General features: G+C 44.8%; 1 protein-coding gene across 1 annotated transcript; it reads right to left on the bottom strand.

The window, feature by feature from the left end:
* Positions 1-5: 5 nt before the first annotated feature.
* On the bottom strand, positions 6-12,375 carry LOC118113487 (E3 ubiquitin-protein ligase RNF19A). Its single transcript, XM_035163236.2, has 9 exons — positions 11,373-12,375; positions 7,083-7,291; positions 6,855-6,999; positions 5,718-5,880; positions 4,441-4,555; positions 4,044-4,205; positions 3,535-3,748; positions 3,297-3,440; positions 6-2,771 (listed from the first exon to the last, which is right to left on the bottom strand). Exons 1-9 carry the CDS (start codon positions 12,095-12,097, stop codon positions 1,985-1,987), a joined length of 2,664 nt encoding a protein of 887 aa, XP_035019127.2. The 5' UTR covers positions 12,098-12,375; the 3' UTR covers positions 6-1,984.
* Positions 12,376-13,794: the final 1,419 nt, after the last annotated feature.

The following is a 13,794-nucleotide window of genomic DNA, read 5'->3' as shown; positions in this document are numbered from 1 at the left end:
ACACATCATATATCATATTTTATTTTTCTGATATGCATTTACACGCATATAGTAAAGCAAATTACCAAACAAATATACAATTACCTTAAGCCATTCTGCACAAATTACAAATTATATCTGGCACTGGTGTTCAAATTAGAATGAATAACAGGTTTTTGTTTCGGTGAAGAATGATAAACAGATAATGTTTTTGTATGGATTCAGGGAGGACTGCAGATTGTAGCCTTATCCACCCAACCAAATTGAGGACTCAATCAGTAACAGCCTAGAGTCAAAATACCATTCAGGCTGCTTTTACCTACCTGGTAGAGGTTCACCTGATCCGACTCAGTGGCCTCAATAGAGCTGACCACTGAGCTGTAAAGACAGGCATCAGCAAAACACTCTGTAAGAGGGAAAAGTGCTGGAAACCGATTTTGACTTCAAGTCTGCTCAGCAGCACCGATTGCCAACAAGAATCACAGGAAAATCAGTAGGAGAAGGTAACCCAAAACAAAACTATGTATCCCTATCAACCTTGTGCATTGCAGAATATCAATGTAATAAGAAATAGAGTAAACAGTGCAGGTGCCTTTGGCTGTTGTGCAGCCTCAGTTATTTGCGTAGCATTAGTGAAGCGTGTATGAAACAGCGTTCTGCATGTCGGTATAATCCTGGGTCTTGTCTTCATTCATCTCCTGGTGTAAAAGGATGCACCACACTGTGTACAGCTGACAAGTCAAAGGTATGAGATTTAACAAGAGCCTGAGTGCTGTCTTTGGTAGGCAATTGAAAAGTTTTCATTTACCATGTCTACCACAGTATGTTCTGTATGTAAATGCATAACCCCTACACAGATAGACATTCTGTAACCTACAATAAGTTGCTGTTTGGAGTCTTGAAGACACAGTGGAGAGAGAGACACAAACAACACAAACAACTTCTTAAAGGCACCATGAGTTTACAAAGAAAGATATCGAAGCTCTCTCTTACTCAGTGAGGCGAGACCATCAGCTTGAATAAATCACCTTTGAAAAGTAAAAAAAATCATAATTTTGAAGAACTGACCAACCCATTGGTTAATGTTAATATAATATCTGGACAACTGTGGCCTTCCAGAGACCTTCTCTCAAATCAACGCTCACCCCCCAAACCTATCATCAAAAGCTTTTCACAGAACTAAACAAAGCCTGAGCTCCCAGAGTCTTCTTAGCACTAAAAGCACATATAAGGGTTTTCAGGCTACAGGTCAAAACTCAGTGGATACCAGGCTGCCAAGCACCACTTCCCACAAAGGGTCTACAGCCATCTGTGCATACATCTAAAGATACCATTGGATGTGTTACAGGTCCGTTTTAGTGCTAAACTGTTTAACAATGTTGAGCTCAGTCATTATAATTATACATCCAGGTGAGAAAGAAACTAATAATAAATACAGACAGGAGCACAAAGGCTCCTCTGCGACTTATACATTTTTGAAAAGAAAAAAAAAAGAGGAACTAGTGAGTCACATTGCCTGGTCCCTGTTGTTGTCAACCTCAAGAACTGAAACATTAAGATTACTGCATGGTGTTGCATCTGCATTAAAAAGCCAGAATCAAATAGTAGCAAAACTGGCACCGTGGTTTTATCATAACCTACACAGATCTAAATGAGTGTGCTGTCTTCTGTTACAAGTGGCTAGAAGGTGAACTGTCAGAAATGTGTCAGCAGTCTGCAGGCCACACAGGGAGAAACACCAGCATTCACAACCTTAACTATTCTCACATGGCTGCACTTTGGTAACCTTTTAATACTTCCAGCGAGCCTTTCAACACTCAGTGGGCACAGAGTTCTATTTTACTAAAACGTTTTTTCATGAAGGACACAAATCCCCAAATAACATGTTCCCTTTACAAGGGAGTACCAGAAAATGCAGGCTAAAGTGTAAGCTGATTGTTAATTTAGTGGAGGACAGGATGTTGAATAAAAACAGCATCTGTGCAGCACTTAAGGTATTGAGATTTTAGATTTCAGTCTGTATACAGGAGTTCTTGGGCTGCTGCTGGATTTGTTGCGGTCGGTGGTGGTTGTTGTTGGTTTCTTTAAGCTGCTCTCCAGTTTTGCTGTCCAGCTCAGCCTGACACACCAGGTTGACATTCTCTTCTGTGATGAAGCAGAGGGGCGAGAGCTCTGTGCCCTGGCCCAGGGAAGAGGAGGTGGATGTGGGGGAGTGGGGTGTGATCACAGCTCCTTGTTCCTGGGACGAGAACGATGAAGAAGTGGGGCAGGTTTCCAGACGGTCATTCTCCACCTCAGGTAAGGGGCTGACGGTGGCAAAGCGCATGTTGTAATCGCCTCCACCGGAGCCATGGCTACAGGACGTCTTCATGCTTTCCAGATCGGAGCAACTGAACTCAGAGAAGTGGCTGGAGTGGGAGTCAGCCACCGAGGGCAGGCTGCCGCTCAGTGAAGGAGAATCGAACTCGGAGGAGTTGGTGCTGCGCTGCTCCAGCAGCTGAGCATCCATGTCCTCCCGCGTCTCGTTGATCTTTGTGCCTCCGCAGCCTTTCTTGCGTAGCTTGCCTTTACTCTTTTTTCCCCCGCAGCTGGTGGAGGAGCAGCAAGAGGCCTCTTTGGCCCACTTGGTAGAGGTTCCTTTGCCTTCTGAGGAGGTGCAGCCATTAGAAGGGCAGGTCCAGCCACAGCGGCCAACGTGGCTACCGTCATCTATACTGCTGCTGCCGCTGTGGTGCCGTCGTTTGCTAGGTTTGGATTCAATGTCAACCTGGACCTCCATACTGTTCCCATCTCTGGAAGAGTACAGAGACAAAAAGCTATTAAAAAAAACTGGATGTACAGTCTGTAGGTTTGTACGTGAGAGTGTACATCTTTGTACATGTCACATGATTAAGCAATACGCCTCAGAAAGCTGTAATACTTCTCAAGTCTGCAACTGCTGACATTTGCCAACATGCCTAATACTAAATACTTGCTTAGTAAATAACAAATGCTGGTCTATTCAATTAATGTTTTTTGTTAAAATAACAATCACAGAAAAGAGAACACTATTCAAACACTCTGTGGCAGAGCAGGGACAGGAGCTATGTTAAAAACCCTGATCCTTCAATAGTGAAAACATTGGGTTCAACCTGGCACTCTTTATAGAAAACAATGGAAATTACACTATTGCACCACATTATAATAACATCATGTTTGAACATCTGCAATCTGTTTTATAATAAAGATTTCTGGGAGGACTCCAGCTACACAGAACAACAATCTGCTGCCAATGAACAGACTCTGATTTATCCTAATAAAAAGTTAATCATGCTCACCTGTCTAGGGGCATGTAGGCGTTAAGAATGGATCCAGCCATTGCTTTGGTGCTAGCATTGTCACTGATTGTACCAAGGCTGACGGTGCCAGATTCACCGCTGAGACTACAGCGTTCCTTCTGCACATCAGCCTGCACCTCCAGCCTGACAACATGTGAGGGGGGAGATAAGACGACACAAGAAAGCACCACAAGGTCCAAGGTTGCATTAACGTGTGTGTGTGTTTCTGTTTCAGCACCTGTTCAGGTAGTTGACCATGGCACTGCCTGAGAGGCTGCCAGTGATGCTGGCTCCAGCCAAGGCCATGGTGGAGGCCGTCTCACTCAGGTTGTCCCTGATGGCGCCCAGACGGTCCATGTGGCTGCCACTGGCACTCAGGCTGCCCGTCAACCCCCCAACACTGCCCTCACCTATACTGGGGTTGTTCCTTGTGTCTGCCACGGATGTAGTGTCTACAGAGACGATACCATCATGAAATAACATTAAAAATAGACAAAAAAGGGATAAAACTGTCTGGACTTGAGGCTTTTTCTCCAAGCAGTTGTTGTAACAGAAGATGCACACATTTCTTTAGATTTTCAGTTTTGTTAAAAATTATTTGTTAAACCTGCACTAGATTACATTTAAATCAGGACTCTGTAATGAGCAAAAAACAAACTGTGATGTTTGCTGACTTGGGCATCATCACAAAAGGTGGATTTTGGATGCGAGTGTGGTCAGGGGTCTGTGGGGGCCCCTAAAACTTACCAGTGGCAGCTGCCCCACTGCCAACATTCATGTCATTTTCATCATCAAACTCTATACGAACTCCTTTGCCATTCCCAGCTGAGACGCCACAACCTCCGCTACGGCACAGAGAGATGGGCACCACACCATAGACATACGCAAGCATGATTGGAACGCCGATGCCTGAAGGGTGAAAAAGAGACAGGGAAAGGTTAGACCATTCTTCCACTGGACCATCCTTATGCGCAACTCTCGAGACATCCAATTGACTTTGGAAACAAACTTTTGCATAATGTGAACACCAAAGGCAAACAAGGTTATGTCAATGAAGATCTCCAGGCGTGCAGAGAGTTACAGCAGGGCAGAGACACACAAGAGACACAGGAAGGAGCTCGGCGGTATTAGAGAACAAACTGACCGACAGTGACTGCAGCTACCACTGGTGACACAATGACGGAGAGCGTCACCCCACCAGCAATCACCAGGTTCCTCTTGTGGTTGGAAATATCTTTGCCTTCGTAGCGGTTATGGATCTGATAGAGAAAAGGGAACAAACAGGTTCTCACAGCAAGGACTCAAACAAACGGTCTTCATTTAAACATCACATAAGAAGAACACTAAGGTTCTTCCTTTTCCCACCTGTTTGCCTACTTGTCTTTTGCTGGGAAGTGTGATGCTTTACTTACCTCCCAAAAAGACTACTTGTTGCTATTATCATACATCAGTCAACTTATAAGGGACAACGTAAACCTACTACAAGACTTAAGAGTATGAGGCTGTGACTGAGGGGGGTAGAGCAGTTGTCCTCCAACCAGAATGTCAGTGGCTCGAATTCCAGCCCATGCCGAAGTGTCCTTGGGCAAGATGCTGAGCCCCAAAAAATGGCCTAAATGTAATTGTCAGTCACTTTGGATAAAAGCGTCAGCTAAATGACATGTAATGTAATGTAATATGACCATACAGCAAGAAATTGGCCCTGGCTTTGGTGTAAACAGATTCAATACCACGTCTGGGCAGCTACATTTGTTCAGTGCATTAAATGCGGGTGATTCATAATCAGATGGTTCAGATGTGTCAGGTGATCACAACTGGATTTGCTCTGGATTAGTCAAAGGAAAAAGTTGGTTGATTCTGCTTTCTTCTTCGCAGGCGAAGGAGGGGAATTCTGCAGTCCGAGTCTGAATGCGTTCATTTTATTGCAATGTCAAACTGTAATTACAGACCTAAACTGATGTGTGATACAACATAAGTGTGTAGACAGACGCAAAGGTTGGAAATGTCCTAAGCCAGCTTTCATAGTCTGAGAAACAGACGAAAGTCGCTTTCTGTATAACTGGTTAGTTAATGATTTATATGTAGTACTTGTTTCTGGTCATGTTTATTACCATAACTGACAACGGTGATATGTACGATGTTATGCAACACCATAGAGTATATTTACCACTAAAAATATATTGCTGGAATTCTGTGTAAGAAGGTGAATTCCACAACAAGGGAACTATTCAAATGATTAAAATGAAACATTGAGAATGAAGCCCAATGTTTTATAATAATCCATCCAGCTCAATACAGTCAAGTGTTAGAGCAGTAAATCTTAGCAGCGACTGAATGAGTCAATGTTCAATCATGTAGTAAGAATTACGAGCAGTGGAACTTGAATATACTAATACAAACACTGTGCCTATCGAGCCTCACCTTCCTTCCCACATAAACAGGGATGCCGATAATCATGGCGGGAATAGCTATGCCGGCTATGAGTGCGATGCCGACAGGGGCCCCCACAAGTGTTCCCAGTTGCCACAGGATCTTCTTCTTCCTGCTCCATGGCTTCTTTCCCCAGAAAGTACAGCCTGATGGACTGAAAGAGAAAAAGAAAAATGTATATTAGTCAGCCATAGATTAGTGTAATGGCACTTCAGCTTTTACATTTCCTATCACACAACTGAATGAAAAAACATTTTCCAGATGTTGACTTAAGATCTTCACTGTGCTGACTTGCTTTTGATTGATTTAATATATTTTATTGTTATTTAGCCAGACAGCTCAACAGTTTGAAGAGTAATAATCACTTGAAAAGATCTTGTAAACTGCCACAAATAAAAGTGACACACAATCTCACAAAACCAAAATAGTACGTAGTTTAGTTCTTATTGGCCTGGACATAATTTGAATGACCGTTATGATTGGCTTATGATATTATGTTGGACATTGTACATTGATGTGTACTTAAAAGGGATAGTTCACCAAAAAATGAAAATTCACTCACCACTATGCCAATGGAGGGGTGGGTGAAGTGTCCACAAAACACTTCTGGAGTTTCAGGGGTAAACTTTGTTGCAGCAGAATCCAATACAACTGAAGTTAATGGTGAGTCCATTCATATTCTACTCGAAACGAGGTAATTTTACACCATGTTTTTAGCCTAATGTCCACTGATCTTTCTACAAGGTGCATTCATGGACCCTCGGACACACCCTTGTGTGGCTAAGGCAGCTAGCTTAGCCACTTCCTGTTGACTTTTAGGCTTAAAACACGGTGTAAATGACCTCGTTTCGAATTGAATATGAATGTTGAGGCTTGAAGACACTTGGATAACACCACACGAGCAGTATGGAGGCATGTTGTGTTTTTTTCTGTTTTATTACGCCTGAAGAGGGCTCATTGGATTCTGCTGCAACAAAGTTTACCCCTGAAACTCCAGAAGTGTTTTGTGGACTCAAACACTTCATCCACCCCTCCATCGGCATAGTCGTGACTAGATAATGAGTGACTTATAATTTTTCGATGAACTATCCCTTTAAGAAAGCGATGCGTTTGTGTGGATTTACTGACCTCAAGTAGTGCAGGTCTGAGATTTCCTTCATACAGAGCCAACAGAACTCACAGCCGCAGACGGCGCAGGTCATGTGGTTACAGCTTCCATCATTCATCTTGATGATGTAAGCAGCACAACGCGGACATGGCTTGATGTCATCAGCTGAGAGACAGAGAATGAATGTTCATAGGGTTCAAGGTTTTTGTATGTATGTGTGTGTGCACTTGCATGCGTAGGCAGCTAACCTGCAGCTCCGCTCTCTTGACTATAGCTGAGGGAGGATGAGCGGACGGTCCTCAGGCGCAGGCTTTGCGCTCTCTGCTGCCGTGCTGCATCACAGGTTTGGTTGGGATGCCACAGCTGCTTACAGTGGTAACAGAACTCAGTACCACAGCCCTCCCTGCCGCACGTGATCTTAGGACAGCTGGCACAGCCGAAGGCTATCACTGCATATCTAGTAGAGGACAAACAAATCATATAAATACCCACACGCATTATTTTATCAAATGTTTTTCAACTTCTTTCAGTTATTCAATGGTTTGCTTCCAGTTTTCAAAAGAACAAGATCCTTTAAAAGGGGACCTCAGATTTAAAATTAAAAAAGCTTTGCTCCATCTTCACTGACACCAAACTTTCTGTTCAAGATGACTCCCACAGAGCTGATACTCTGAACAGCTCAGTCCGTCTCTCACGCCCTGTTCAGACCTGGTTTAAACATCCATCTCAAATGATCCAATCACAAGTGGACAGCTCTAAGTGCAGGTGTGAACGGACCCAAGTGAGTAAAAACTTACTTCATTGTAAAGCGAGATTCACAACATTGATGCAAACAGCATCATTTGCGAACAGAACATAGTGTGAGGAATGAGATCCAGTCACAAGTGGTCATAGGAGACACAAGCAGGGAGGTATTCCAATAGCAGGTGTGAAGTGACGTGCTTGTGATCGGATCGCTCAGGATTCATGTCAATACCAGGTACGAAGACTACGACCCAGTGGGTGATGCTTCTGCAGATTCGTCATCCTTGGAAGAAGAAGGACAAGACCACGGCGACACCACCACCACCACCACCGGACTCGTGGAAAGAGAGACCTTCCCGTCAAGAAACGGGGAAATAACATGGTCCTCGAGGGCGTATGGCCGAGAGGAGGGCCGCTGCTCCTCCTCCTCTGCTGCGGCTCAAAGCAGGGTCCCCCCGGGCCACACGACGTCCCGCACCGGTGACCTAGCCTCGACGTTCCGCCTGTTCATCACGCCGACGGTAGAGAACATCATCCTGGAGATGACGAATCGGGAGGGTCGTCGAAAATACGGCGACAAATGGAAAGGGATGGACGATCTTAGCGGGCGTGTACAGGTCCTGGGGCGAGGCCGCCGCCAGCCTGTGGGACGCAGAGAGCGGCCGGGCGATATTTCATGCCACGATGCCCCGCGTGGGTGGCGCGGCTGCTGCGCCTCTACAACCCGGGGCCCAAAGTGACCGTGGACGAGCAACTGGTTCCGTTCAGAGGTTAGTCTTTTTTTTCCTTTTTTAAAAATATTATTATTATGTTATGTTATTTTGTTGTGTAGATAGCGGCTGCTAGTCCTCGTCCTCATCTCCTCTCCTCTCATCTCTTCTCCTCCTCTTGTTCTCCCTAGGCCGGTATCCTTTCCGACAGTACATGCCCAGCAAGTCGGCGAAATACGGGATCAAGTCGTGAGTGGCCTGCGATGCAAAATCCAGCTACGCTTGGAAGATGCAAGTGTACACCGGAAAGCCGAGCAGTGGACGCCCAGAACGGAACCAGGGGTTGCGGGTAGTGCTCGATGTAACGGAGCACTGCACGGTCGTAACGTCACGTGCAACAATTACTTCACCTCCTACGAACTCGCGCGGCAGCTCCTGGAGAGGAATATCACGTGGTCGGTTCGGAAGAACAAGCCCGAGCTCCCAACCGGGCTGCTCACGGTCAAGGGAAGAGCGGTGTTCTCATTCACGCCCACCGCCACTCTGGTGTCCTACATCCCAAAGAAAACAGGAACATGGTGCTCCTGAGCACGCGGCACGCCGAGGCCGACGTCAGCGACCGCGAGGACGGGAAACTGGTCATCGTCCTTGACTACAACCGCAACAAAGGTGGCGTGGACAACCTAGACAAGGTGATCGGAACGTACAGCTGCAGGAGGATGACCGTGCGCTGGCCCCTGGTCGTCTTTCACAACATTCTCGACGTCTCTTCCTAAAACGCCTTCGTGATATGGAGAGAGATCAACCCCGACTGGATGCGGGGCAAGCGGAACAAGCGGAGGGTGTTCCTAGAGCAGCTGGGAAAGGCTCTCGTGACTCCATTCATCGCACGAAGGGAGCGCATCCCCCGCACGGAAGCGTCCGCCGCGGTTGTGAAGGCAGTAAAAGCCGCCGCCGCACAGAAAGCTATTGACCACGACGATGACGACGCTCGACCCGAGTGTCCGGCCTCCTCCATAGCCCTAGCGGGGCGAGTAAGAGGTGTCAGATATGCCCCAGGAAAAAGGACTATAAAACTCACACCGTGTGCCGCGGGTGTAACAAATACATCTGCAAGGGCTGCTCACTTGTCTATTGCCCTACGTGTGCGTCCTAATATGGGGTGGGCTATGTGAGGGGGCCAACAGCCGGGGGAAGCAGGAACCACACAAGGGTTAAGAAAGTGCTTTAAAAAGTATTATAGACTGTTACTGTTATTACAATTGTGATTCACAAAATAAAGTTTTAAATTCAAAAATCTGACTACAACAGTAAGTCTATGACAGGGGTCAGTGCTCTCCACACTGATTTGACATGCATTCAGTTCAGACTTGTGTGCTGTACCTAAGGCTTAAAAGGACAAACTCTGATTATATATTAGTTACGTCTCTTGTTGTGTAGCAGGTTTAAACATGTGTCTCATAAACTCTAGAGCGACTCAAACAAACACAAAGTAAACGTCAGTCCTGTACGTATCCTAATAACTTCTGATCAGTGCTGGTGTCTATTGTTAAAGTGTAAAGTGAACGCAGGTCAGAGGGGTAGTGAGGAGGAAAGAGACTACGACAGGAGACTGCGACACAGGACGACGGGACCTTAAATGTGCATCTGTCCTGATACTGAAGCATTGCTGGTTATAATTATGCAGCGGCAGGACATCCCTAAAACAATGAACGTAACAGAAACATGAATGGATTACGTTCTGTCACTGCATCGATTCAGTCGTCCAGTCAAGACATTTTCACACCTCTAGTTTTGATGTCTTTGTTTTAGAAGTCTTGTTCAACAGTCTCTGCAGCAATGTTCATTGCTTCCTTGAATAAATCGCCATCTGTAAAAGGCTTCTTGTCTTAAACCAAAAAGTGATGAAATGATGCTTCAGTAGCAGCCTTATTTTGAGCAGGAGGTTTTGTGAAAAGCGATTGCTGAGCCTTCAACTCGAATTCGATTTTAGCTCGTCAACTTCCTAGCACGGAAAGTTGATGGGTAGCGGTCTTTGATTTTCTGTTGGTTGGTATTGTGGTGCCGCTCCAGATGTCCTCTTTTAGACAGTGCTTGTGTTTGCTGGCACAACATACACTTGTCTTTCACCAAGGTAAAAAGAAATTCCTCTTCGTATTCTGAACGTTTTCACCTTCTTTTTAGGAGCCTCAGCCATGCTAGCTAACTGTTAGCTACCCAATACCGGCGAGAGCCGTATATTGACGTTTGCGACAGTTAATGTGCCGGTACTTTAACGCAGCACCTGCTACTCTGAAAAAATACAACAACTAGATAGAGAGATAGATAGAGATTACAGTGTAAATAGGCAAACGTTTACTCTAACTGTGCTGATACAGAATTTAATTTTAAATTCAAAATAAATAACTTTACTGTTAGTTTACACTGAAATTCATTTTGGATCAATGGGCAGATCCATTCAATAAATAAAAACATAAATTAAACATACAATAACACAAATGACAATATTTCAACAACATATCACACAATCATATCTACTGGATTCAGAACAGGAGGAAAGGATAGAGCAGAGAAAAGGAAAAACTAAAAAGGAAGGGCACTGTAGTTTCCTCAGAACCCAAACCAACCTGTTGTTGCACAAGAAACACACTTGCTTTCTTGTCTAACAAACATAGATGTGAGAGGAAGCAAGGCGGTGGCTGATAAAAACACTGTGTACTGCAGTGGTACAGCCAACAAGTTTTTATCAACATAAATTCTATCTCAGTCTATCTGAGAAGAAATAGCTGACCTGTCTGATGAGTTGCAACTGCTACCGTCAAGTTTTGTTTTCCTTGGCTATTTTTGACACATGGTCCTGTGATCCCATATGAAAAAACATTAAAGATATACAGAATATAATAAATATAACTGGACATATTCCCATCTAAAGTTTTGAGAAAACCCCTTTTAACAAGTCACAAGTGTCAATCAAAACATTAGTGGCGTACTACTGGTCTGCTGATCAGCTAATGAAGGTGACCCTCACAAATGTCATTACAACCAAACATTTTAGAGAACACTCATGTCTATTTGTATGCTTACCCACAGTCTGGTGCAGGGCACCAGCGGCAGTCAGGGTCAGCCACAAGCCATCTCCTCAGCATGAACTCCTCATATTTCTCCATGAGTGCCCGATCACTCAATATCATGCGGATGTCGTGCGGGTTGAAGCGCTCTGAGCACTCTGGGCAGCTGATGTTGACCCGTGACTCTGAGATTTCAATGCGCAGGTACTGGCGCAGGCAGTCGATGCAGGACCGGTGGTGACAGGTCATGATGTCAGGGAAGTTCTCCCTTGAGTGGCGCAGAAGGCACAGCGGGCACTCCAGTAGCTCTGCTCCCACCCCACCCCCTCCCCTTGAGGTGGAGGAAGAGGAGGAGGTAGAGGAAGAAGGCCCTGAGGCAGATGAGGTGGTGGCAGCAGCAGCAGCAGCAGAGGCAGAGGCAGCTCCGGTCCCAGCCACATAGAAGAAGGCAGAGTTCTTGTCATTACACATCTCAGAGTGGATGCTCTCGATGCTGGCGATGCCATCCACCCCTCCAAGGCTACTAGGTCCAGGTTGCTGGAGCTCTCGGGACCTTTGGCGCCCTGATTTGGGCTCCCATCCTCGCCGTCTGAAAAGAGACGTCAAAGAGAGGCGCCTCTTCTTGGGGGCCTTTTTCACCGAGGGCAGGGAGATGGAGGAAGCAGTGGAGTGCAGGTCCCGGTCTGAACCCATCACCCCACCACTACCACCACTCAGCGGCTGGTGCTTCTGCAGGGTCATCTCTCCTGAGGGAGGGGAAGGATGTGCCAGTGGGGAGCCAGGGTTAGGTAGCCTGTCCCTCACATGTCCAGGGAAGTCTGGGAGAGGGATGGGGATTGGGTAAGGGGTAAGGTGGTGGATGAGGGAGGAGGAAGATTGGCCAGGGTGGGGAGATAGGGCTCCAGAGGGCCCGTCTGTGTTTAAGACATGGTGGCTTCGCCTTATCAACCTCGTGGTCACATCTAATAGCCGGATTTTGGCGGAGGGGTGGGGGTCACCTGTTGTGAAACTAATGCAACAGAACCTGGAGAGAGGAAGACAAGCAAAGTGTGAAAAAGATATGTTAATATGATATCGATTTGAATAATTCAGTCATAGTATGAATGCGTTTGAATAGAAATACAATGCAATTTTTTTGTTGGACACATAAGCATTCTTCAAAGTCAAAATTAAACAATATTCAAAGTGTCAAAACAAATCAATATTTTATAGCTGGACACTGAGGAGAGAAGAGGAATTATCAATCATTCTGTTGTTGGCAGCCAGTAGGTACACCACTGTGTCAAGAATAGTCTTTAGCTGAGTTAATAATGGCCTATTACAATTGAGCATAAAACATTAATTATGAACATTTAATTTTGACTATATAAAGCATCATCTTAATTGAATTTTGATAAACAATGGTCATCAGGAACAGTGATCATCGTGTGACAAGTTTATGATGCAAGATCTAAAACAAATATTATTGTATGTTAATGTCATTGATAGTTGTATGCATTTATTTCTCTGATAAATGCTATCCAATCCTCAGTTACAATAAACACTGTGGTTTTCCAACATAGTTTTAGACACTTGGCTCATTCGGTATCACAGCTGTCAGGGTACAGGTTTGCATAGTTGATCGGTGCATCAGTAAAAAAGGTGAGATGAGAGGACAAAGTGTCAACAACCTTTGACAGAATTGATGCATACATAAGATCAACAGTGACAATGCTTTTTACTTGATGGACTGGTTTCTGATTCACCAGCAATTCAGGAAGTCACAGCAGAAATCACAATTCCAAAGACAGATGAGGTTAATCATATTAGGTTGAACAGCAATAAAAAGCATGTGCTAACTTTAATACCTGTCTCACAAGTCTTTTGATCAAGAATTTAAGTAAAGCTAATTGATCACACCATCAGTTGAATGAAGAGCAACATACATTGTTTGTTAAGGGGGATGTTTGCAAAAATGACATTAACTGTACATAAAACTCTGCAGCAACAATTAAGTGTACTGTATCCAGACGCAAATTTACAACATCTTTATTTCATATTAACTATAATTTAAATTATCATAAATTAAATAATAAAAAAGGGGTCAATATTAGAGGGTGTATACTCTACCCAAGCCTGACGTTTGTGTTTGGTTCAGTCACATCAGCCCACAAACATTTGACTTCTCTCTGTTGAAACAATCTACCCATAGCCTATGTACAACAATACCTTCTCAAGGTCATTTACACACTTGCAATCAGGATAAACAAGCAAGCTGTGTCCATGGTAACAATAACAGTGTGACAGGGTTAACAGCTAACATGACTTGCATTAACTGCATCGTGCTCAAGTGGCATTCAGAAATAAAGTGCCTGTCGGGTACAGGCAAGTCTTGGTTACAAATCTCTGACTTAGGTCAGGTTCAGACACAAATATGTGTCCTGAGCAACACTCCAATC

This window comes from Hippoglossus stenolepis, chromosome 8 (assembly GCF_022539355.2).
Source record: "Hippoglossus stenolepis isolate QCI-W04-F060 chromosome 8, HSTE1.2, whole genome shotgun sequence".
In the NCBI taxonomy this organism is placed as follows: domain Eukaryota; kingdom Metazoa; phylum Chordata; class Actinopteri; order Pleuronectiformes; family Pleuronectidae; genus Hippoglossus; species Hippoglossus stenolepis.
Note: the sequence above shows the minus strand (reverse complement) of the source record. Positions and strands in the feature narration are given on the sequence as shown.